Raw genomic sequence first — 26,410 nt, forward strand, 5'->3', positions numbered from 1 at the left:
GTCCCTTCCAGAATGATGAAATTGTGAAGATACAAGCATTTCTCAGAGCAAACAAAGCCAGGGAGGACTACAGAATACTAAGTAAGTGGTAACAGTTGAATGTTGTATATTTGAGGTGTTACTGTGTTCAGTCTTTTTTTTTAAAAAAAAAAACAAAAAACAAAAAAAAAACAAACAAAAAACCACCCTCACCTGGGATTTCTCAGCCTCCTATTCCCTTTCAAAAACAGGCGCAAGTGTTTGTAGACCAATTGCTTTGCAGGTGAAACTATTTTGGATAGCTGTGCTTACACAGTGTGACAAAAATATAGCTCTAACTGGCATAAACTTCTCTCTGCAGTTCCAAAATTTTCTGCACACTGATCAGTTTCTGGAGCGTTTTAGGGGTGTTCAGTATTATGTCAACTAATAAGCCTATTTACTTCAACTGTAGCTGGTGCTGAAAATCCACCCTTGACTGTCCTGCGCAAATTTGCCTACCTCTTGGACCAAAGTGACTTAGACTTTCAAGAAGAACTAGAAGTAACAAGGTTAAGGGAAGAAGTGGTTACAAAAATTCGATCCAATCAACAGCTGGAGAAGGACTTGAACTTAATGGATATAAAGATTGGACTGCTGGTGAAAAACAGAATCACTCTTCAGGTTAGTGTGCTCTGTGCAGGCTCCCTTGGTAGTATGCACTGAGCACTTCTATGTGTTGAAGGAGCTCAGGATTGCACAATCACAGCATGGTTGAGGCTGGAAGGGAGCTCTGGTATTCATCTGGTCCAACCCCCTGCTCAAGCAGGGCCACCCAGAGCAAGTTGCCCAGGACCACGTCCATATGGCTTTTGAATATCTCCAAGGGTCGAGACTTCACAGCCTTCCTGAGCAACATGTGCCAGTGCTTGGTCGCCCTCAATTAGTTAAAATGGTCCTGGTATATTAAGTACTTTCTTTGTGTGTCTTAAGTAATCTTGTCAAAATACCTTATGGTAGAGGTTGTTCTCTTGTCCCGAGTGGTATGTCAGTTTGCTACTGAATGTCACACTTTGTTTTGCTACTTGTGGACAACAGTAATTGCTTGGCAGATTTTAAGCCTCCTTTCTGTGGTAGAATGGAGTAGACTTCTGATCATATATTGAGAGTTTGTTCATTGTTAACTAAATGATGAATGAGTCTGTACATGAGATCAGGTTTCCCAGATGGTCATTGTTGGCAAGCCATACTGGTGACAAGATAAAGATGTTCAAAAGACTGGCTAGTGAATAGAACAGCAAAATACACAAAGTTGCTAATAAAGGCCCTTGGAGGAATATTGCATTTAACGTGGTTGGGAAAATAGCAATTTTTCCAATTTGCCTTTTTTGTGAATATATAATCTAGACTTTTGATCATCTGTCTGCAGGATGTGGTACTGCACAGTAAGAAACTTAACAAAAAGAGCAAAAGTCAGCTGGAAGAGATGGTTATGGTTGACAAACAGGGTATCAAAGGTTTGAGTAAAGAAAGAAGAAAAAAACTGGAGGCCTATCAACATTTATTCTACCTTTTACAGGTAAATCTTACTGTAAAAATTAACACGGCAGCAAATTGCTAAAGAAAAACTAGAAATATATTGCTTGCTTTGTTTTAGTGATTGTAGTAAAGATTATGAAAAGATTTCCAAAGTAGTATGTAGGCTGCAGCAAATACTGTGATCAACTTCTAGTATTTCCTGTAACTGAGAAAATCCTTGCTGTCTTTAAACTGTGCAAGAAATATAGCTGGTTTTTTTTCTTGAGAATAACTTCAGTCTGTACTGAAGCCAGAGGGAAATGTTTTCCTCCACGTCTTTTAGTCTATGTAAATGACTCTCACTATTACTGTGCATGATATGTGGTGGAAAGGAAGTTGTCTGCTACGCAGCTAACAGCACATAATGCATCTGTTCTTGTGCTTTTTTTATCTCATCTTGCTGAATTTTTTCCTGAAGAATTTTAGATCTTCCCAGGGCAGATGCCTTCTAATACTTAAGTGGACATGTAATATGCAGTGTCGTCTTGGTAGATGGCCATTGTCATCTGGTAAACTGTCACTGTCATTTGGCACATAGACCTAATGCACAGAGGTACTGTTCGGAGACTACAGATAAAATCTTTACTGCTGTTACTCACAGATATCTAACTGTGCAGTATTCAGTGTTTCTTATGCATTAGGATTTGGAAAAAAAGTCAAGCCAGTATGGAAAAGTGACATATGGGAATCAACTTATATGGGAAATATAGAGAGAGCTGCCCCCCAAGTGGGGGCAGTTTGTCCTGGACAATGGCATTTAAATCATTTATTTGTTTTGTAGACTAATCCTACGTATCTGGCGAAGCTGATTTTCCAGATGCCACAGAACAAATCAACCAAGTTTATGGATACAGTCATCTTCACTCTATACAACTATGCCTCCAATCAACGAGAAGAATATCTGCTTCTCAAACTCTTCAAAACTGCTCTAGAAGAGGAGATAAAGTACGTGCATTCACAAGAAGACTTTAGTTAATTTGTGTTGCAGACTGTTCAATCAATACTTCATACCTAAAAGAATTTGATGGTTAATATTTAAACTGCCGTAAAATTGTATACCTATTTTTGTTACTAGAGATATTCGGTTTTAGGGTAACTTATTTGTTAAGTCAAGCTATTTCCAGTTCAGAAAAAAAGTCTTTATATGGTGGACAGTAATTTTACATGAAAAAATCGCTTGAAAAAAATAGAAACTAGGGTTTCTTGCTTTTGTGCTTGAGTATTTACGGGTGGAGAAAGTCTTTTCTTTCTCTATGTAAATATATTCTATAAGTGGAGAGTGATGGCTGAAAGCCTAAGGAATAGACTGTATAAACATGTTTCAACATAGAAGTAGGATAATTTTTAAAAGTGTGGCTTTTGAAAACATAGATAACTGCATACATAAGTCATGTCTGAGAACCCTTCTGTTCTTGATATAGCTCTAAGGTAGACCAGATACAAGATATCGTTACTGGAAACCCCACCGTCATTAAGATGGTCGTCAGTTTCAATCGAGGTCCTCGTGGGCAGAACACTCTGCGCCAGCTCCTGGCCCCAGTGGTGAAGGAGATCATGGAGGACAAGTCCCTCATAATCAACACTAGTCCTGTGAATGTGTACAAATCATGGGTAAACCAGCTAGAAATGCAGTCCGGAGAGGCTAGGTGAGTGAGGAAGCTGGACATATTGTGTCACTTAAAAACTTGAGGGATCCCTCCTCCCTTTCCTTCTCTGACAAACTGCATTTGTGCCTATGTATCCCTTCCCCATCTTCCTGCAGCACTATGAGAGTTTTTGGGGAGAGGTTCTTGAAAAACAGGTACTTTGACCTGTTCTGAACAGCAAAGGGATCACTTTCCTGGTCATGAACTTCCATAGTCAATTACTTAATCTTTACAAGTGTAGTAGACCATGCCATGGAAGAATTTATAGCCTTTTTCTCAGGTTTTATAACAGCATGTTAGTAGTGTCCCAGGCTTTTAAGGAGCTATGATGGGACTGGGATGTGGACATGCATGCCTTAAATTAGGATTCCCTTTTTGTAATTAAGGGAAGGTACAAGTGATGTCCTGTGCACCCCCACCTAAACAAACTGCTCCTCTCCAAAAAAAGGAAGACAATTGTGCTGGGATAGAGTTAGTTTTCTTCATAGTAGCTGGGATAGTGCTACATTTTGGATCTGTGCTGAAAACAGTGTTGATAACACAGGGATGTTTTAATTATTGCGGAGCAGTGCTTCCACAGAGTCAAGGCCTTTTCTGCTTCTCACCCCACCCCACCACCCAGCAGGCTGGGGGGGGCACAAGAATTTGGGAGGGGACACAGCCAGGACAGCTGACCCCAACTGACCACAGGGATATCCCAGACCATATGATGTCAGGCTCAGCATATACCGCTGGGGGAAAAAGAAGGCAAGGGGGGATGTTTGGAGTGATGGTGTTTGTCTTCCCAAGTAATCGTTATGTGTGATGGAGCCCTGCTTTCCTGGAGATGGCCGAACACCTGCCTACCGATGGGAAGTGGTGAATTAATTCCTTGTCTTGCTTTGCTTGCACATGCAGTTTTTGCTTTATCTATTAAATTGTCTTTATCTCAATCCGTGAGTTTTCTCACTTTTACTGTTCTGATTCTCTCCTGAGCAAGCTGCTGTGTGGTGCTTAGTTGCTGGCTGGGGTTAAACCATGACACTAATGCATCTGAGACTTGTTACTTAGACAACTTCAACTGTATTTCTCTGACACTTTTTTCTGTTCACTGATGGCCCTTATAAAAAAAAAAAAAAAAGTATTTTATTCTCAAATATGTTTAGCTTGATTTAATATGTTTGCTTTGCAGCAAATTGCCGTATGATGTAACCACAGAACAAGCATTAACACACACAGAAGTGGTCAATAAACTGGAATCATCGATTCAGAGTTTGCGAGCAGTAACTGACAAAGTTCTCACGTCCATATTCTCTTCTCTCAATATGATGCCGTAAGTGCTGAGTTAGGATTCTCAAGCTGCAGTTCCTGTGCACAGTGAAGCTTCACTTGAAACTGAGTGATGGAGATCCTTTCAAGTTACATGGCTACGTGCCTCTTGAATGACTTCCCCAGTAGAGGGGGTGGTTTCTCCATGCCTACTGTGCTTTAGCAGCCTGGTGTATGTCTCCCTGTACTTGCAATTTTTTGTATTTTCCATTATCGTTTTGTTTTGTGTTTTAAGTGGCTGGGGAAAAAGCCAATAACTTGGCTGACGAGAATGATTTTGTGTGTGTGTGTTTCATCTAAGTCTTTCCAATGTTTTTCCTTTTCCTCTGTTCTACACGTAGTTATGGAATGAGATATATAGCCAAAGTTCTGAAGAGCTCACTCCATGAGAAATTCCCAGATGCAACAGAAGATGAACTATTAAAGGTAGACTTCTGAGGGCAAACTGCCAGTAGCTTGTTCTTTTATTGCCAAAGGGGATTTTCATTGACACTAAGCATTCTAAGGAACTGAGAACATCAGCATTTACTGAAGAAACTTGGCACTCCTTGGGTGGCAAAGTGGTGGTGGAAGGGGAAGGGAAGGGAACTGGTGCCACAACCTAGCTATCTTAATCTGGATGCTCAGCAATTCTTATGGAAGAGGAAGCTCAACCTGTTTTGGACAGTAACTGTTCTTAAAAGGTTGGAGTTTATCTGAGTCATCTTGGGTTTTGGTTTTGTACTATGGTCCTTACCACCAGCAACAATTTCATGGAGAACACCGGTCTTTTTTTTCTTTTTTTCTTTTTTTTTTTTTTTTTTTTGTGGTGGTGGTTGGTTGGGTTTTTTGTTTTCCCCCACCTGAAGTTGTTAATGTATTAAAGAATAATATATTACAAAAATTGCATTAGTATTGTAATTTAAATACAATCAGGAAGGGCTCTAAAAATTAACTGCAAGTAAATCATTACATTAGTTATTTAAGTTTCTTGTAAAAGTTGTAGGTATGAGATCTGTTCAGACTGAAAAGTAAAGTGTGAGGGATCACAAGTATGATACTGGCATACTGGCCACTGCTAACCTACCACAGCCATGGTGCCTCTTCAGAGGGCTTAGGAGAATTGTTCTATGAGCCTTCAAGCCATCTGAGAGACTGACAACTATCTCAAATTAGAACTATTTGCACTTCAATAAAGATGCTTTCATTAGTGTTTAATGAAATGGTTCTAAAATTACAAGGTATTCATTTCAATAGGACTTCCCTATTAGTCTTCAAAATGATACTGTTCAGTGTTCAAAAAAAAAAATAAAAATCTATCTCCTGGTGCCTAGAGAACTTCAAAATCCTCAGCTGAAAAATTAATTCTGCTTTTGTGTGTTTTATCAACTCACTGGAAATCCTTGCAAGCAGTATTTGTGGGGTACTTCTGTCCACCACTCCAGCAATATAGTTTAAGGCATTGCTCAATTTATGAAAAAAAAGTGAGTAGCAAACGGAGCATAAGGCACCCAAATGAAAGCTTTTAAATGTGTAAGTTGGAAGTTCCGCAGGTGACTACACATAAGCTGAGGCAAATTGCAGAAAGAACAGTCCTGCCTGTTTCCGAGATCAGGAATGATTTGAAGCCACTGTCTGCAAGTTGGTGGCTTCAAATACAAGTTACTGTAACATCATTATAGCAATTCCAGTTTGGAAAATCTCTTCTCTAGTCTTTTATGGCTCTGTGCAGTCCTCGTGAGAAACAATGTGTCCCTTGTCAATGAATGCATTAAATGCTGGCAGATATGTGTAGCATTTCAGACAATGAGCCTCTAGACCTAAACCTTGCAAAATCTAGAAGAAAGAAGAGTTGTATTTGTCTTTGTGTTCAACTCAATGCCTTGCATTAGCTGACGTAAACCCAGCATCAAATTGAAATGTGTTTGTAAAAGTCCGTAACTGATGTTCGCAGAGGTGTTGTAAGAGGCATATCTTACAGAAGACCACAGGCTCTTTCAGTTAGGCACATAGGTAACACGTATGTCTTAAGGATGCTTCTAGCACGAGTTCCTATGCTCTAATTCAGAAGTAGAAATGATTGATCATGTTTTGTAAAATGTAATTATTGTATGCAAATGGAAGACCACTTAATTTTTTCTTTTAGATTGTCGGCAACCTCCTGTACTATCGCTACATGAACCCTGCCATTGTTGCTCCTGATGGTTTTGATATAATTGATATGACAGCCGGGGGCCAGATACACCCTGACCAGAGGAGGAACCTAGGTTGTGTGGCAAAAGTCCTTCAGCACGCTGCTTCTAACAAACTCTTTGAAGGAGAGAGCGAACACCTATCATCTATGAACACTTACCTCTCTCAGACATACCAGAAGTTCAGGTATGCAAAGCCTTCACAAATACCTACACTGTAAAATCTCTTTCTAGGATGAGTAAGGCAGGTCGACTCCTTGTTTATAGGAACTCTCTGCTCAGAGTTAAATGATCCACCATAGAGAAATTCTCACTGCTGAGGACGTTGAAACAGGAGTTAACAGGTTGTATTTTTGCTTAAGCATTGAGAACTGATCAGCTCCGCTGACTTGGTTGCAGTAAGACTTCTGTACTGCAAACACAGATTGTGAGAGCAGTGTGGGGTGACTCATTACCCAGCAGAAATAATCTGTTCTTTGGGTCAGGAGGACAGCTGAATGTTCTGTCTGATGAAAAAACTTAATGGTCAGGAAGAAGTTTCAGGTTTTGTTTTTATTCTTTCATCTTTGCTGAGAGACTCCATGCAGATTTTATTCTTTCATCTTGCACAGTCACAGGAAATTGCATGTTTTGCTACACTCTGGGACACAAGTTCTTTGGGATTATTGCCCATCTTATGGGGTGACTGCTATTATTAGCTTGAAATGTTGTTGAGTATTGTGACAAACTCACTTTCAGAACTTCTATCTTCAGTGTCTCTCCTTCATGAAAGCAAATGCACTGTTCATATAATGGGTTTCCTTGAGAGATCAGCTATGAGCACAAAGGTACTTAAACTTAGTCATTCTGTTTATTGAAGGATAAACATGAAGAAACAATAGGGTAGAAAGTGATACAGCAAGAATAACAAATGCTAATGAAAGAGAGAGCATATTCTAGCTGGCCCTTTGATCACTACAGAAGGCAGAATGCCTCTCCTAATTAAGCTACCTTTATACAAAACTGAGTCTCTGCGTGACTGCACTCTGTACTTTAACTAAACCTTCCTCAGATGTCAATGGTGGCTGCTCCCAGCCGCCTGTTCCCCTTGTACTCACCCAGCAACTCCAACTGTGATATTAACTATGTTAAAAGCTACCAGCCCTGCCTAGATCTTTTACCCTTCTTTCATGGACTTGTGCAGTAATTTGTCCAAACCCTTCTTAAACCTTTGAGATAATCTGCCTCCGCAACCTCCTCCTGTAGCAATATTCAGAAGTTTGCTACCTGTTGGTTAAAACAGTGCTTCCTTTCATTTATTTGAAATTATATTTTCCTGCTAGTTTCATTGCATTCCCATTATTGTGGGATTTGACGAATGAATTCTGCGTGCATCTCATGCAACACCGCTGTGATCTTGTACAACTTGATTTTGTCCCTCAGCTTTTCCTCTCCAAACTGAGGAATCCCACCCTTCTTTTTTTTTTTTTTTTTTTCCTCTTCCCCCTAATACCAACTTTAAAGGTCCTCTGAGCCCAAGATGTGTATCCTCCTCAACAGCACAGGGCTGGCATAGTGAAGGCAGGACAGCTCCTGCAGCATCCTTGTAGGTGTCATCTAAAACCCTGTTTCTCCCAGCTGCTCCAGTTCAGGTCATCTTACTTTGGAAAACAAACTGGTCCTCTGACAGGAGGACCTTGCTGGTTTTTGGTTGTCTGTGCACATCCCTGAAGCTGTCAGTAGCTTGGAGAAGACCCACTGTCGTCTTGGGAAGCAGGTCTCAGCACTCCATGTACATGCTAGTCATGTCGAAGTAATGCTTCAACCATACATTCCATTTTTTCCTCTCAAGATTCTTGCGTTTAGAAAAAATACCATATTTTCTGTCATTTTGAGCAGCTCAGTTTCTAAGTAACAGCATTTTAAACACTTGTAGGCCAAGTGGTAATTTTGTGCAGCTCTTTCAAATAATTTCTTCTCAGCGTACTTCATAGAGAGTCTTTTTGTGGAAATCCTTTCATAACGTGTAGAGCATTAAATACAGACTTCTCTAAGTGTTTAAAATTTACCAAGTTATCACTTCTTGTTGAATAAGGAGAGAAAAAATTACCTTTAAAACAATGTTCCACCAGCTGTCTGGGAGAGATAGAACACTTTGTCATTTGTATTGATGTCTTCCTTCAAACAGTAAGTGTAGATTGCAGATTATAAGGGAAATATTACGTATGTCAAAGACTTGATTCTACATTTTTTATAGAGGCTAACTAAAGTGAGTTTACAGGGGACAATAATTGAAGTATTTTTTATTTTATCTTAGGAATTTTTTTCAAGCAGCATGTGATGTTCCTGAACCAGAGGAGAAATTCAATATCGATGAATACTCTGATATGGTGACTCTTAGCAAACCTGTCATATATATCTCAATTGAAGAAATTATCAATACACATTCAGTAAGTCAATGAAAATACACTAGCTAACAGACTAAAATGTATAGATTATGAAATACTTGCAACAAACTGTCTCAGGGGAAGGCTTAATGTTCATTCTTCCTTTTGAAATAATTTCTTTCATCTCTGAAATGGTCTGCAATTGAGTATTAGATTGCATTTTTCCTAGAAGACTGCTTCCATGTAAAAGCATCACCTTGAATAACAATCAGAATATAACATTTTCTGATGGGAAGGAGGAACAGTTTTGTTCTAATATAGTGAGACAGTTTTTACTTATTTAGAAGGACTGAAGCTGTAGCATCCTGCCAGTTCTTTATCGTGGGTAAAGAACAGATTAACTGCAGTCTGTAGTATGACCCATTAGGGTGTATGTTAAATGTCTACAACGTGGTCCTCCTAATGCTGGAATATTACTGTCTGTTTCCTGGCTTGCAAACTGTCCCCTGCCTCTGCCCCATGCCCATGCCCATTCCCCTTGGCAAAAGCCAAAAAAATCCCCAACAGACCCCCCAAAAGCCCTTAAAGTACCTCCCACAAATATTGTCAGATACACTATGGAAAAGGTAGAAAACCCAACTCTCAGTACCCCACATTGCAAGTTGGCTATTAGTTTTCACTTGAATAAAGCTTAGTCTGCTAAAAACATATTTGCTGGATTGTCTTTGTGCCTATATTTGCTTTTAATTTTTTAAGGCATAGACCTACACCTGCATGTTTATGATCAGTGGTTACATTTAAACACTGGTCTTGGTCAAATATTCCTTTTAGAGGTTTTGTTGCATGTCTAATACATTATTTGATCCTAATGTGACAAATTATTACCATGTAATTTTATATTAGCTGATAAAATACTCTACAAAATATGAAGTAATTAAATGACAGTAAATTGCCAAACAGAGGAGGTCAAGGAGATGGTCTTTTTTGATAACATGACTATGCACACTTGCCTGCCTGGAGGAAGTAAAACAATTAGGTCTGAAGTAGCTGGAATGAGGGGTCTGTTGCATTCATCAGCCTTGGTTTTTGGTACTTCCCAATGTATCTCTTGCCTTTGTCCCACAGAATTTGTCCTGTGAATGTCTTTTTCATTCTGTGCTTGTATAGCATCAAACATGGTGGAGTTTTAATCAGCACACGTAGTGTTTCTCAGCAGTTCTCACAGTATCATAGTCAACATTACATACAGTGCGGGGTAGCTGGTGCATGTAAGAGAGAAACTTGTTTTAAATAAGTTAATGGTTATGGGCTTATAATGCTCACTTCTATCTTGTATGTATGTCTGAAATGCCTTTCTTTTCTGGACACAGGCTTCTTAGTCATCAGTAGTTTCTAGTAACCAGTAAGATATGACTGACTATAACTTGCAGTGTTTAAAATACTTAGAATCTTGGAATTTTTGCCTACTGTGCATGCTTTGCTGTAGCTAAATTTCAGTGAAGATTGGTGACACTGTCTTTCCATCAGTCCTCCAAGTAAGGAATTTTGTTTCTATGGGAAATGGACTATTAAATCTAGTAGTCACTAATGCTGCTAGCTTTACCTAACTTAGCATGAGATTGCTTTTCTCATGGGTAGTGAGAGCCTGTTTTCAAGAAAATGTTACTGCCCTGTTCATTCTCTTTATTAACTTGGCTTACCAGTATTTTTGTGGCTTAAAGTCTTGAGAATGTGCGCAGGTGCAATGCGAGTTATTGTGGATATGTTCTCTAATCTCCTGCAACTTCTAAGTTATTAGAAATTGTGCAGCAGGTGCTGTATAGTGTGTTCCTCACTTATAAAATAGAGTAATTTCTGAAAGGTATCACTGACGCTATTTGTAAGCTACTGGAATGGATATACAGAAAATAGGTATCTTTCTATGGGCCACCAACACTGTATTCATTCCTTTGTGTGCTTAGTTCAGCATCCAGAACTGAAATGCTCTGCTTGGGACTATCACCCTTTATTCTGTGATAGTTTGTTAGTCATAATTAAACTTCTGCTCAGCTGTGATGTTCAGTACTCCAGAGATGATTGCCAGAAGAGCATGGCAACCTGTCTTAGAGGAAGACCCATTCTAAATTCATAGTCCAGAACTGAGCATGCTTACCCCCTTGGGTCCTCCATAGTCCTGATCACATTAGGTCTGTGTTTTTCAGCATTTAGTCTCCAGATTTACTTACAAGTATAAAGACACTGGGAATGGGGTTTTTTGGACAATGACCTCACTTAAATTTGTTTATAGCTACTATTAGAACACCAGGATGCTATTGCTGCTGAGCCAAATGACCTGCTGAATGAATTGCTGGAAGGGCTGGGACCTGTTCCTGATGTCGAGTCTTTCCTTGGTATGCTGTTCTTTGTCTTTATGGTTAACTTCACTCTAGTGGCAGAATTAAATGGGGGGTTGATTTAAATACTCTCGTGTCTCTCATAGTGACAGCTTATTCATTTACTATAGAATTCTTTTCTGAACACTTTTTGTAACATCGCTTCTTATAGTTGAACCTTCTTCTAACTGCAGTATTCACTCTAAAGATCGGTGTTGTGATTAAAAATCTAAACAATGCTTCAAGCAGAATGATCCAATTGTGCTCAAATTGCAGATAGAAAACAAGTGATTTTTAATAACCTGATCTTAAGATTTGCTAGTGTTGGCTAGAAACTTACAAAAAGTTCATGGAGAATTCTTAAAACAGCCATTTTTATTTTGACAATTATCCAATTATGAAGTGTTAAAATTATGCAAATTTATTAGAAAGTTATAAGGAATAAATGTGTTAATTTGTCTTAATTGTAGTAAGACGTGAACTGTTTTGAAAGTAGTGAGGCTATCATGGATAATACCAGCTTCCAAGTGAACAGCCTGTTAACACAGCTGCTACTCTTTCGTTTTTCACCATCACTGTATTTAGCACAAAGGATGTTAAATTGTTTGTATTCTCCTTTGAGAAGAAGACATGTGAGTCTCTTGTACATCAGTATCTTGAAAAGAAAGAATTGGTGGCATTTCCAAAATATTCTAACTGGGCTTATAAATAGCTGGCTTATGGTTTTGATTGTTCAAAGTCCAAAAAAGACTGCTGCTTTTTAGTGGGTGAGCTATTTAATAAACTTAATATTTCTGATGATTTACAGTGATTTATCCATGTTCTTGTTCACTTCATGCATTGAATCATGGGAAAGTTGGCAAACCTGAATTAAATGTTTCCTTACAGGGGAAGGAGCTGTTGATCCCAATGACCCTAACAGGGAAAGCACATTGACTCAACTTGCAAAAACAGAGATTTCACTGTCTCTAACAAGCAAATATGAGTTACGAGAAGGTGAAGATCAGGATCTCAAAAGCCTGATGATAAAGTAAGTTTTGCTCAAAAACCTATATTATGGTGATGCTTTTTGGTTCTGTTTTGGTTTGGGGCTTTTTTGGTTGGTTTGGGGTTTTCTGTGTGTTTTTTTTTTTTTTGTCTGTTCGTTTGTTTAAAAAGTTGCTTCCACCCTGCTTCTCTGCCTAAGTGCATTTTTGAGGTGCGGAGTGCACTCAGTTTTCAAAAGCCAATTTGTGTTCAGTCCTACTCAAACTCTTGCAAAAGTCAGAAAAAATGTCAGTTCTTCCAGAAAGTTTACAGAAAGATGCTGCCACTTGTGTTTTGGAACATGACTGGATCATTATCTAACCTGATAGGTGTTTTTCCATGAAGTTGGAAAAGCACTCTGCTTTAAAACACCACATCCTTGGGAAAGCAGAGATGAAAAGCTGTCTAGCCCTTTAAGGGATGGACAGTATCACACTCTCCTCTTCTCCCCCTCAAAGGACAACACTTCCTTGACTTACTGCCATCAGCCATTTGAACAGGATGGGACTGTCACTTCAGTGGGAATAGTGCATGCTTTTATCTAGGAAAAGAAAATGGTGTTGATTTGGTGAGCAAATTAAAGAAATAGCTACTGGGGTACCCTGGGATATAGGCTACTTTATAGTCAAAAATATTTTTATGAAAGCACTTAGTATCAAATTATTGGCACCCCTCTTTTGAAGTTATTTCAAGCTGTCCCGAATAAGGATTGGGTTATTTAATATCCTGGCCTTTCCTGAACAAAAGTGAGCATGGGGTGCTGCTGTCCTCTATTATTATGCTTATTTTTACCCCACAAGTTTGAAGATTAGAAGTTCACTTTAGAGGTATATACAGCATAAGGATTTTACACCTTTGCAAGCACTAGGAGTGTAGATACAGGCTGTAATTCAACTCTAATCTGTTAGTATTTTTTTTCCAAGTAAAAATCAGTAAACTGAATTTATTAGGTAATATGTGAAGTTTTACTTCTGAAGAAAGTTCTTAGCTATGATGTCTGTAGTAAGCAGTGCAATTTCTAGAAAAGCCATAACTGCCTGTTTAAAATCTGGAAAAAAAAAAAAAAAAAAAGATATTTTAAGTGCAAGAAAATTCTTGCTCTTTATCCTAAAAGGAAGAGGAGTTTTTCCACTGTAATTGTGCATATTTGATCTGAATCTTAAACAAGAAAACACTGAGGTTTTTCTCTAACTTATAATCAAATATAATTTGAGATCTAAAGTAAAGGGACTACAATGACAATGTCAAATCAAAACTGTGTTAGTCACTTGGTATTCCCAAGACCAAGGCTCTAGAGCTGTTCCCAGGCTGCTTTTGTAATAGGGATATGCCTGCCACTGTCCCTTTGAAAAAAAAAAAAAAAAAAAGTGCTTCCTGTCCTTTTTTTCCTGTGTAGGAGTAAAATATTACCCCTTAATGGAATCCCTAAAAAAATATGAAAAATCAAGGCCAAAAGAAGTGTCTTTAATCCTCCGCACTGTGTGGAAATACGTTGAAACAATAGTATGAGAATGAATTAAAGAATTTAACTTCTCTATCGCATAAGTGCTTTCAAGTAATATTTCTCATATTTTGAGGAAATTCAGTAAATAATCTGACAGAAGAATAATCAGCAACGTGTTAAATTGCAGCAATACCAGAAGTTAAAATACCACTCCTTTTTATATAAGATGTGTAAATACAGATGCTTAGCTCTCCTACCTTAGCTGCAGAGAAGTCTTTTACTGCAACTGCGAAATGTTAGGCACCTGGCTAAAATTCAAGTCACGGCTGATTCACCGAATGTTCCTTGTTTCTCTGCAAGTAACATACAGGCCTATTCTGTAGAAATATTGACATAGTTGCTCTTTAAATGGTTTTGTTAAGGTGTCCGCGAAGAACCCTAAGATTTGCTGGTACCCCTGTCCAGAGGACTCTCTGTAAGGTGCCAGACCTCTGTGGTTTGAGGGCAGAGGTGCTGAGTGCCAAGTGGCAGGTGGAGGGGGAGGCATCCAGCCCTAAGTGGGATGTTTCTGAGACAGAGCTGAGCAGGTCTGGTACGTGGTGAGAGGAAGCTGAAGGGAGAGGAAGTGGAAATAAACCTCCCGTCTTATCAGCTGTATCAGCACCTGTTTCTAAGGCAGTGCATAAAACGATAATGCCCACCCCATGTATGTTAATGTAGGACGTGGTGGCAACCGCTGAAGACTGGCAAAGGTTGTGTCAGGCAGAGAAAGGCAGCAATGTGTTGATGTAGCCCAAGTGAACCAACTTTAAGAAACCTTTCTGATTTGGTTTTGTTTTTTATTCCCGGCAAACTGGAAAGGGTTCCAAGAGGGTTTGTGAAGGAAAAATACATTTAACATCAGTCCTTCAGGAGCTGTTGAATGTGCTAGAACTGCTCAGTGCGGTTAACAGTAACTTTAGATGAGCAAACTAGTTTACAGGTGATTTATCGGGTTGCCTTCTAACACGGAAGGAGCAGTGCTTCAGCTCTGCCTGTGCTGTCAAGTCATTCCTACCCTGCTGCCCCTTCTATGGATGCTTGGATCATACCCAAATACACAGTAATATTTGCCTGTATATGGGTAAATCTTTTGTCCCATTTCATTGCATTTTTGAGAACTTTCTGACCTGAAAACACCAGCAAACCCCCAACTTTACGTAGGTAAACTCATTTTAAACCATGTCATGTGGTTTTGTCAAAGAATCCTTGACCATATTTAGACATTTTCCTGGGAAACTTAAGTTGCATCTTCAAGTTTCTGTTAATTTTTAAGAATAATAAGCTATATTTCGTCTGTAACAGTGTCCTCTAAATTAAAAGAATTCTGTAACAGGATGTTCTTGGAAGTATTGTGGATGAAGAGGTAGCAGGAATGAGATAAACTCTTACCAAAAAAAACCCTGGTTTACATATCGGGGTGTAGCAGCTTCCCTTTTTTAGCAAGGAAATGCTCCTTTTCCTTTGCCGCTAGAGAAATATCTGCCCTTAAGTGGCGTGTGTAAATGCACTGCGTCGGATGTAAAATTCCTTTAGAAGTTCAGCATTTTTTGGTACATTTCCACTTTATTCAGTAAATGTGACCCTTAATGGAATGATGCATAGCTCAGGCTTTGCAAAGATTACATTCCTATCTGCTGTTTTGTCCTGATCATAACTAAATCCATATGAGTTGTTGCCTGGATTTTTATTATGTTAAGAGTAACTGCTTTACTATGCTAGTTGGTTAACTGTTTTCTAAAATAAAAGGGGGAATAGTACGCATGTATTTCTCTATTCAGACCTGTGTAGAAGCCAGATGTTCAACATTATTAATGGAAGCCCCTAACATAAAAAGCTAGGAAACATAAACATTACCAAGTATCCGTAATAAAGGGGGAGCTTGCTAGTTTTACTGTTGAAGAAATGAAATGCACAAGTGATCCAATGACAACTGTTTTGTAATATCCATATATCCTTTTTAAAAGGACCAAAAGACTTATTGTGGATATGATACGAACACAGCCAGGGGATACGCTCTTAGAAATATTGGAAACACCAGCCACTGCGCAACAGGTAAGTGCTCTACTGTGCATGAATAGGGAAGAAAGTGCATATTTTATATAAAGCTATTTGAAGGCCTTAACGTATCTCTGGCAGCTTTCTCCACCACTTTATAACAGTGAAATAATTGCTTTTAGACTATTCAGATCTAGAGCCTTCAAAGTGTGAGACTTGCAAATTTTCTTTTACTGCTTAATTGGGAGCCACTTCAGAGGAAAAGAAGAATTAAGTCTTGCTGTTGATTAGCACAACTAGAGTATTTTTTTTCTTTATATGTTTTGTAAACAGGGTCTTTTCTCTGCTATGTTATAATACAATCAAGTAGCCTGATGTGAATCCTGCTAGATTTTTTTTTTTCTTGTGAACTTCAGTATCTTAACTCAAGTTCCCTGACACTCAGTTTATTTCCTTAAGCAATACAAGCAAACAGCTGGCTGGGGAACTACTGCTATCCTTATTATGGGAGTTGAGTAGGAAGAGCTCCCAGCTGAAGGCTTCCCTGTAGATGCTAACACACAAAGCTACATCTCAATAACGTGCACATTTTATCTTACCTCAGTGTGTGCATATGTAGGGGACACCTGTGAGATCTGGACAGTCTTCCCACAACTAAGTGAAGTCATTGTGTCATCTGGCTGATTTTAGACGTGTTTTGTTTCATTGAAATACATGTCTAGTGTCGTGATTAGTTACTTAAGGTATGCCAAAAGGCATAATAAATGGAGCACTTTCAGATCTTGTTATAAGAGGATATAAATAAAGCCTGCACCTTGATTCTTGATAATCTCTTTTGAGAATTCAAGGTACTTGATTACTTAACTGTTATCATGAGCTGGAGAATAACTGTTCCGGATTTTTTTTTATTTATTTTTATTTTTTACCCAGGAATCTGAGCACTTGAAACTTGTAGAAAAACGTGCCATCTTAAATTCCAAAACGCCAGAGAAAATGAAGCCCATTCAGTCTATTTTTGAAGATGGGCAACTCCCAATAGAACAAAAGAAAAGGAAAATTCAGAGAAATCTCCGGACTCTGGAACAAGCAGGACTAGTCTCTTCAGCAACTAAGTACCAAGAAATTATAAATGAGATTGCTAAGGTAAGTGCATCATGCTTCCCTGTATGCTGACGGGTTTTAGGCATATAGCCTAAATCCATTCCAGCTAGAGATCTACAATATACATTTTCCAGAGAAGGCTACACTAAATTGCTGAAGTATCCACATAAGAAACAAATCATCTTTGTTTGCTGACAAAATAAGTGAAAGACAGTACTCTTATTCATAACTACCTGAACTGAATAACATACAACAGTAGACTTTGTTATCCAGATTTGATACTGATGCTGTCTTACCTTCTCCAGTACAATGTGTTTCAATACAGCTTTTTATACCTTAAAAGGAATCAGAATTACTCATCAGTGTTTCAATTAATAATTAATGTAGCCTTGGTAAGGTTTAAAAAGACTTAAAAACCCAAAACATTCTCTGATTTGTATTAACACCAATCTGCAGTGGTTGGGCAGGAGACAAGGAGAATAGTGGGCCAATGCGGTGCCCATCTTGGGGTTGATAAAGCACTGGGCTTGTTGTGTACAAACTGTCAAATCCTGTTCCAAATCCACACCTTATACTGGCTGTAAGAATCTTAGTCTATTGGATTATCTTTAACTACTCATGAGTAAATTACTCATAGCTCACGAGCAATTTACATATTATTGATACATTATTTTTTGAAGTTGCAAATATATTTTATTATGTAAATGAGTAAATTACTTATGTGAGCTAAGTTTCTAATACGATTATGTCCTGTTGCACCTACTTTGAAGTGCTATTTTAAAGCCCTGCTCGGTTCAGGTGTCTGCATCTGCTTCTGCTTGAGATAAAACCATTCTACATATGTATTCAGTGTCCCATTCTTTTTTATTTCTTATCTATAAGCCCACATGCTTTGTTTTGAGCCAGTAAGGCAATATGAAGACTGGGATGAGCCTTAGGACTGGAAGTTGCTTTTATTTTACTTTTGACTGCTTCAACTCAACCATTACCTTCAACCCAAGCTTTAGTTTGGCAGTAGCTAGTTTTACCTGGTAGAAGCCAAAGGTCTCATTTCTTAGGCCTCTCTCAAGAAACTAGCTGTGAGAAAGCTTTCATTTATGGCACAAAGACAACGTCTTCCTTATGACTTCTATGTCTGTCATGCCCTGGAGACCATAACAGAGTTCAAGATACCACCACTTGTATACATGACTCGCAATGTGATTGTTGTCTTTTGTACAGTCATGTAAACTTTAGTGCTCACTATTGGTACCGTGCTTGTGAGAACTAACATGACAGCTTGTGCTTTCTCCCAGTAATTAAGTCAGGTTGTGTAATTACAGATTTGAATGGTAATAAGCTGAGACTTTTTAAAATATCAAATTAATAAACAAATTACATTAATAAATTTATTTAGGATATCCGGAATCAAAGAAGATACAGACATCATCGAAAAGCTGAATTGGTGAAACTCCAGCAGACTTTGAATGCACTTAACTCCAAGACAGCATTTTATGAAGAACAAATTAATTATTACAACACCTATATAAAAACTTGTTTAGACAACTTAACAAGAAAGTGAGTTGAGTCTTCTTGTCTTTCAATATTTCAGTGTGTTTTATCAGGAGGGAGAGCAGGTGTCAATCTGTAGTTGAAAGTTTTGATTTCAATTGTTTTGATTGACAATCCACAGGTTAAAAAGTCCATGGGGGTTGTCACTGTAACCCGAGTGAAAACCTGGAAAGCAATCTTGCATTTATTTAAAGCTGCCTTACAGAAAGAGGCCTCAGATGTATACATGTTTTCAATGTAGTTAACTGGTGCTACTTTGCAGATCCATTAGCATACTTTGAAGTCATGCAGTTTTGGGAAATAATTATTGATTTTCTTCTTTCATTAAAAGGATTGCGTTTTGCCTTTAGAATGGAAAAAGGTAAAATAAATGCCTAAAAAATTGTACTTTTCAGTTATGATGCAGTCACTTGAAAGTAAGCTCCCCTGCCAATGCCACTAAAGTGTCAAAGTGAAAACATTTTACTGATATGAACAGGAGCTTTCCCAGTGCATACTTCATTGATCCAAAAATGAACTCTAATGGCCGATCTTATTTAATACCTATGTCACTGTATGATTACAAATTGCTATTTTAAAGTGATGATTGTGGACTCTCTTGGATCAGGGCTGCATTTCACAATAAAGTTTAAACAGGTGCTAAAAAACATTGATTCAAAATCATTGCTAAAATGTTTGGACTATTCACTGTGTGCTAAAAATCCCTCTAATTCTTAGATTCGTTTTGAATGTTAATTTTGTTCATTAATAGGAGTTCAAGAAGGCAAGGAGTGAAGGAAAGCTAAATATGGCTAGAAGAATAGTTTAAGTATAAAAGACCTGGTAGATAAATCAAAAGCCATTTTTCTTGTTCTCTGCCCAGAAATTCACGGAGGTCAATTAAACTAGATGGAAAAGAAGAGGTGAAGGGAAGCAAAAAACTGAAGCAGGTCTCATTAAAGTACACAGCTGCAAGACTGCATGAAAAAGGTGTCATCTTAGAAATTGAAGATCTTCAAACCAACCAGTAAGTGTGGTATAAAACAATTGAGAGCATTTTCTTATCAACAGCTTCTTAAGGGGGCATGGCTCTTGTTAAAAGAAATCTTCACAATTTCCTGTGCCACACCTAAAATTACCTTAGACTTTTACATTCAGAAGAATGATAAAGCCTAATTGTCATAATTCATTTTTTCCCTTGTAACTTGCTATATGATTACCTTGGGAAAACGTTTGAATAAGCCTATTTTGGCATTAGCTTAGATGGAACCAGTACAAGTCCAGTAACACACTCACTGCTAATGACTGACTTATTAAGCAGTTGTAGCAGGTTTGGTTTTGTTTTTTTCTCATTTAGTGACCAGTCATTTTCATATAACTGAGTAAACATCTGGTTTTCTGCACTTCCTCCCTATGGCAAGGTGAATGGATGTGGTGGTTTAAAATCCTGTTTGTATCTATCCATTTTGAGGCCACTGCAGTGAAAATCTTCCATCCTCTGCACTCTTTTCCATGCAGAAGATGGATGGAAAAGTTTTCCAGGTTGCAATTCCTTTTCCAAGTGGGTTCATCAAGCAGAGGAAGCCACATGAGGCAGACTGAAACCAGAGAAGAGTGTACACAACTGCAAGAATATGCTCAGGTGTGGCAGAATGAAAATCTGGCTGCCCTGTTCCTGTGCTGTGGGTGTGTGGTCATCTTTGTTCCCTGAACTTCCCACACCCCCTTCCCCACCCCCACCCCCACCCCCCCTCATATAAAAGAGTTGACAGCTCTGTATTTCATACTACATGTACACCAGAAAGTCTCCAAGAAGACACTGCAGTAGGGATGGAGTGGTTCATTTGACAATATTTACACTGCTTATGGTCAAAGTTCTTTTGTGTTCTGCAGGCTTTTTCCCCAAAACTGTTTCTGGTCTGTATAAAATTGCACAGTATACATAATCAATTACCCTTATTTTTGTTTCGAGGTTTAAGAATGTGATGTTTGATATCACACCTGGAGAAGAAGTGGGTGACTTTGAAATCAAAGCAAAATTTTTGGGGGTTGAGATGGAAAAAGTGCAGCTCCATTTCCAGGTAGAGTTTGAATTTTGTTACTTTGCTGTATAGTCAGTTGCATTTCCTCTAAATACAATTTCAGACTTCTTTTTTATATATTCATGAACTTTTCAGTCAGCAAAGAGCAGCAGATCATGTGAGGAATAACTATATAACTTCCATAGGATGGGGCACAGGAAGTTGGGTTAACATTTATATTAGGCCAACTGCATGAAACCAAATGCCACATTAGTTCAATGGCAAGCAGCAAATACCAAGAGAAAATTAAAAGACACGGAAAACAGTATTTCTTCTGGTTTGCTGTTACTGACAGTCTACAATTTGGGATCTAAAGGACATGTAATATTTTCTATACCTATCCAACAGTTGCTTGTAATTGTTTAAATTGAAGGACCTGGAGTTTGAGATGGTTATCACATGATGAAAATGACCCCATATTGTTGCTGTAAGGTATGGGTTCAAACACAGAGTAATGATTTTATTTCTGATTACAGGATTTGCTTCAGATGCAGTATGAAGGTGTGGCTGTAATGAAAATGTTTGATAAAGCTAAAGTGAATGTGAACTTGCTCATATTCTTGTTGAATAAGAAGTTTTATGGAAAATGAGTGTCTTCAGATATGGACTGCATCCATCAGCGCGAAGTCTATTCAGTATTTTTTTGCTTTCAAACGCTTGTTTTATGTTTGTTGTTGGATGCTTTTTAACTTTAAGAAAAAAAAAAAAAAAAAAACAAAACAAAACACCAAATGTTCAGAGGAATGTACGCAGTGCCTTTTCAGCATTGATAATGAAGCAAAAAAATAGGAAATAGATTAATTTAAAAAGAGTTCCAGATATCATTGGTGTTGGTACTTTCAAATCAAAATATTGTTTAGGACACTCAGCTATTGTGGTTGTATGGATTTTAAGGTAGGCAGAAACTGAATTTAGTTGAATATATAAACCTCTCGTATTAAAACATGTTTAAAAGACCTCAGATAAATAATATAGTTCCTGTTAGATTTTTAAGTATTTACCAAAAGGAATCCTAATGTGTTTCTAGGGGATAGTTTGAGCAAATATTTAGTTACATACTAAGCCTATTTTCTGGCAGTTGTCAACTGTAAAGCAAACTTATTGTGCAATTCAAAAATTTTTATAGGTAATTATAAAGTGACAATAACGTTTTACTGTACAAAAATATATTTTGTGATTCATTCCTACTAAATGCACTACTGCCTCATGTAAAATGACATTTTCTACTTTCACAGCCTTTGGAGTGGCATTGGGGAAATCTAAATAGTGAACAGTTGTCGTTCAGTTTGAAGTATTTGAATACGTAAATTGTGCCTGTCTTGTCTTTTTTTGTAAGAAAATAAATGCAATAAAATCAGTATTTAGATTGTTTTTTTTAAATATTCTTGGAGATTGTTCTATGTAAAATAAACATTACCTAATTAAACTGGCTTTGTTCCTAAATTTCATTTTAAAGAGTCATTAAAGCAACAATCCAGATAGTAGTGAAAGAACCTCTTTCAGTGCTTTTATAAAATAGAATTTAATTAAGCTTGATTGTCCTCACAGTATACTTTGGGAAGGTTGCTCAGCAGTGAAGACTTCACGGCCTTTACACCATTGAACGTGATGATGATTTTACTGATGAACTACCAATTATATCTACAGAGCAAAAGTGTGTACAGTAGGTAATGTGATAAATACATAAACCAAGAGAAAATATTTCCTACTCTCACTTTCCTTGTGACAAACGTTTTAAAAGATGGACAGTGAGGCATTCTGGAATACATTGTAAAAGCAAATATAAAGTATTCATTCTGAAGGTGGAATAAACCAGTGTCAATTCAGTGGCAGATATATAGACTACAAGTTTAGTTGGTATACTGACCTCTGGTATTATAGAAGCTGAAAAAAATCATTACACTTACTAGAGATATTCATTTATGCATGGCATTAAATTTGAACACTTGACTATTTTAAAATATCCCTAATATCCTTAATTAAAAGATAAACAGCTCCTGCGTGCTTCCATTTTTCTTCTAGCTAGTTATGTATAAGCCATTTTAACATGACATAAATGCTACAGTATTAATACTCTGGTTCACTTAAAATAGCTGGATGGGAAGGTGAAAGCAGCACTTTACTTTTACTTCCAAAGGAGAGAAGTGAATTGTGCTTAAATGTGAATTAAACTGTCAATCTTTTGTTTTCCTTTTTATTTGTAACAGCCTTGTCTAATTCCTACATATTTTTGACAAATTTTAGCTGAGCAGTTAAGTCTGCACAGCTGGGATGTTGATCCTAAGACCAGACCTTTGAGGTAATGTGTCAAAAACCTGGATTTCTGCTGGTGAGACATGCTAGAGTCCCATAGCCTTTGTGGGAATGAGCCACTCCTGGTTATGCTGGTTTGTGTAATGCACTTGAAGTATCTAGTGACTGCTTAGTTCTAATGTGAACAGCATGTTCCCCAGTTGCTTCCTGATGTACGTAAGCTTAGGAAAGCTTATTTGGTTCCCAGGTAATAACACATATGAAAGGTACAGTCTCTGTGCTAGCACTCACCTTTTCCAACCATTTCTTGAGCTTCCTGTTCTTCTAGTGCACATCAGAGAGTAATTTCCATTTAATTTCTTCAAACTCCTTTAGAAGCTTTTTTTCTTAATTAACTAGTTCAGTTTAGGGCCTTGTCACTGAACAAACAATGAACCCTGCTAAACAGGACTGACCACGATGATTCCTACTTGAATATAAGACTGATGGTCGTACTGAGTACCATGCAACTGAGCAAAGTAATTCTGTGCCCACCCACTGCTGTCCTATGCTGCTGACAGCTACTAAATACAACAAAACTGAAAGGCTTTTTGGAGGCTGCTGTAAGCTGCAATTTAGGGCCTTCAAAGTTAGACAGGACTTGAGAAAACCAATTTCATTCATGAAATGGTCTTGTGGAAAGACTTGCATTGCTGGTGCAAAACCTGAGGAAAAAGACAGTACAGCTGAACAGAGCCTCTGCATCTATTGCCACTATAGGAGAAAATGCACCTTTCCTTAAAAGGCTTGCCTGTCTTTCAACTTCGTCTTCCTTAACTGGTGGTAGTGAAAAGAAATTATAATAGCCCATAGTCCTAGTCTGCTAGCCCTGCAGTTTGCATTTTTCTGCTGTGTGTCTTTAGAGTTGACTAAGAGTGCTAGGCAACTAACTTAGTTTATTTTGGAACTTACCCATTCTGATGGGGCTCTAAAGCTCCAAAACTGATCCACAGAATTACAAAACAGCATCTTTCTTCTTTGGCCAAGCAGACACAGACACTATCGCAAGCCATAGATTTGTCCTGTTACACTTTGTGCTTATCTGCAAACCTTTGGCTGTCTCTTTTGAAAAGAATACAGGAGTGACATGACAAAGTTCCCTCTAACAGCAAATCCAAAGAGTGAGTGTCACATCTGATTTCAGAAAGTTCATAACTGGATAGACAGTCCTCTTCCTGAAGGACTGATTTTGCCTCTGAGGTGTGCTTCTAACCTCCTCCTCTTTGAGCAGTAACTACACACCCCAGGCATGCACAAGGTTGATCTGTGAATTAAACAGCTGAAGGATGGCTCCTTCCCCAAACCATAATGATGCAGCAATCTTACTAGGTCATTGTAGGCTTTTTTGGTAGATCTAGTGTGTTTAACAGTAATGAAGTTTTGTCCTGCAACATGCTTCTGCAACAAACAAAGCTCTGAAAAAGGTGCAAGAAGTAGAATTAAAAAGTGGTAACTGGTAAAATCTTTAGAAGTCATGAACCCCTCACCTCCATTACAATCGGTTTATCTAGAGAGAAAGTAGCAAGCTGACTTGCATAACTAAAGGATACAAAAATTAAATTAAATTTTGTTCCCACATGCAGGCAGAAAATTTAACAAACACGGAGGGTTTTTTATTCATTCACTATATTTACAGTAATCTAATTTAAGAACATGAAAGGACACAGCCTGATGACTGTTCCGTATATCCACAACTAAGGTACTCCCTGCTGATAAAGTCCGAGATTCCCTTCATTTCTCTCCCAACCGTGTAGACGGGTTTATCCCTCAAGCACTGGCCCACTTGTTAAGGCTTCTTGAGACTTAAGAAATGCAAATATTGACAATGTATGCTTTTCCAACATCTGCTATAACATTTACAAACACATGTTTATTTTAAGAAAGACTGATATTTACTTCACTTCTATTTTGGGTCTAGAAATAAAATTTTAGGTGTTCCCATGGATATGCTTATAGAGCTGTGAGACTATGGGAATGCCTAAGAATAGCTTCGCTTTCTATTCCCAGAGACAAAATTATCTCTGATTAAGGTATTTTCTAAAGAGATGGAGAAGAATGGTTCACGATTAAGTATAAGGTGTTTTTAATAGAGCTTTGTAAAGGCCGGCCAGCTGTAAAACTTGTGTGACTTGCCCTTGCTCTACGGAAACTGGATTCAGCCTTAACAGTGCTCCAAAGTAGCAAGCGGTAGGGTTGTGGGAAGAAGTCGGTAGAGATGTAGAGCTTACTGGGAATCACTACTTGTCATCAGGAATATTTATTTTCCATGGGTTTTAGTCTCAGATATGAGCAAAGGTCAGTGCTTCTGCAGTAATAAAGGTACTTCGTGCATATGAATAACTTCTAAATGGAGATCTCCCTCCCCCCCCCCCCCCCCCCTTTCTTATGTCTGTATTGCCGTAAATAGAAGGATGTACAGTTGAGGATGGGACAGCATACCCTAGCAAACCAAAGAACGTCCACTTGTAAAGCCTTTGACTGCGTTACAGGCCTAAGAAACACAAAGCACTCAAACCACCAGTGGAATAAGTATTTTCAAAGAAGAGAGCCAAATTAATAGCTGCAACGTTACTAAAATATTTTCCTCTCTATATAGCCTTTATATAGGTTTCAGTTCAAGCAGCTCTTGATTCATGAGCAGCTCTGAAGGACAGAACAAGCTTTCCTGTCCAAGGGACGTGCCACTGGAGTTCAGGAGTGGTGGCACCACCTCCTCGGGGGTCTTCTTGAAGAACAGACACCAGGGCTGCAAGGCTGGGTAGCGAATTGCTTTGAGGTTGTCCTGTACTGGTAGAGCAGTCGGCTTACCGAGCCCACGCAAAACAAGCAAGCTTTGACGTCTACTTCGCACAGAGCGCATCTATGCGCTACGGAGCTCTCCTGAATGAGCGCGGTCTTTCGACCGTGAGTAATCCAGATATTTCAACTGCCCTTGTAGCTGCGCTCCTCTGGGCCGTCGGCAGCTCGCACTGCGCAGCCAACACGTGGCAAACTCGGCCTGGGATGGTTCCTTGAGAATAACCCTTTGTTCTGCACCCCCCGCCTTCCCACCCTGCCCGAGCCCACGACCCCCTTCCCATTTCTCAGCTGGGGGCCAGCGCGTTCCGCTGCCGTCTCCGCAGCGCGGGGGCTGCTGGCGGGGCTGTTGTGCCGCGGGGGCGGCACGCTCGTGTGTGTGCGTGTGCGTGTGTGTCCCCGCCCCCGCCTCCGGTGCCGCCGCCGCCGCCGCCGCCGAGGCCCCGCTCTCCTCCCCGCCCCCGCGGCGGGGCCGCCGCGCAGCCCCCGCACCCCCCCCCCCCCTCCGCCGGGCCGGCGCGGCAGGAAGGCGCCCCCGCCTCCCGAGGACGCCTCGGCGGCCCCGGGGCGGCCCTTCGCCGGCCCCAGCCTCCCGGCGGGTTGCCGGCCGCCGCGCCTCGGCTGCGCTCGCGTCCCTCTGCTCCGGCCGAGCGCAGGTTGCTCCCCCCCAACCCCACCCCCAACCCCGGCCCCGCCAGGCGCGG

At 39.1% G+C, this 26,410-nt stretch overlaps 1 protein-coding gene across 6 annotated transcripts in view; it reads left to right on the forward strand.

Moving 5' to 3' along the window:
• IQGAP2 (IQ motif containing GTPase activating protein 2) overlaps positions 1-21,345 on the forward strand; it is a 131,370-nt gene extending 110,025 nt beyond the window's left edge. For all 6 annotated transcript variants that reach the window (XM_049794660.1, XM_049794664.1, XM_049794663.1 and 3 more), the window contains 17 exons: positions 12-81; positions 434-642; positions 1,388-1,537; positions 2,318-2,481; positions 2,958-3,182; positions 4,354-4,494; positions 4,832-4,916; positions 6,616-6,848; positions 8,958-9,090; positions 11,315-11,417; positions 12,288-12,429; positions 15,876-15,963; positions 16,837-17,049; positions 18,404-18,564; positions 19,421-19,564; positions 20,510-20,618; positions 21,095-21,345. In XM_049794660.1, the coding sequence (XP_049650617.1) occupies positions 12-81; positions 434-642; positions 1,388-1,537; positions 2,318-2,481; positions 2,958-3,182; positions 4,354-4,494; positions 4,832-4,916; positions 6,616-6,848; positions 8,958-9,090; positions 11,315-11,417; positions 12,288-12,429; positions 15,876-15,963; positions 16,837-17,049; positions 18,404-18,564; positions 19,421-19,564; positions 20,510-20,618; positions 21,095-21,208 (2,484 nt within the window). In that variant the 3' untranslated portion in view covers positions 21,209-21,345. The remainder of the gene's footprint in view (positions 1-11; positions 82-433; positions 643-1,387; positions 1,538-2,317; positions 2,482-2,957; positions 3,183-4,353; positions 4,495-4,831; positions 4,917-6,615; positions 6,849-8,957; positions 9,091-11,314; positions 11,418-12,287; positions 12,430-15,875; positions 15,964-16,836; positions 17,050-18,403; positions 18,565-19,420; positions 19,565-20,509; positions 20,619-21,094) is intronic.
• The last annotated feature ends 5,065 nt before the right edge of the window (positions 21,346-26,410 follow it).

The sequence above is a fragment of the Accipiter gentilis genome, chromosome Z, assembly GCF_929443795.1.
Source record: "Accipiter gentilis chromosome Z, bAccGen1.1, whole genome shotgun sequence".
NCBI lineage: Eukaryota > Metazoa > Chordata > Aves > Accipitriformes > Accipitridae > Astur > Astur gentilis.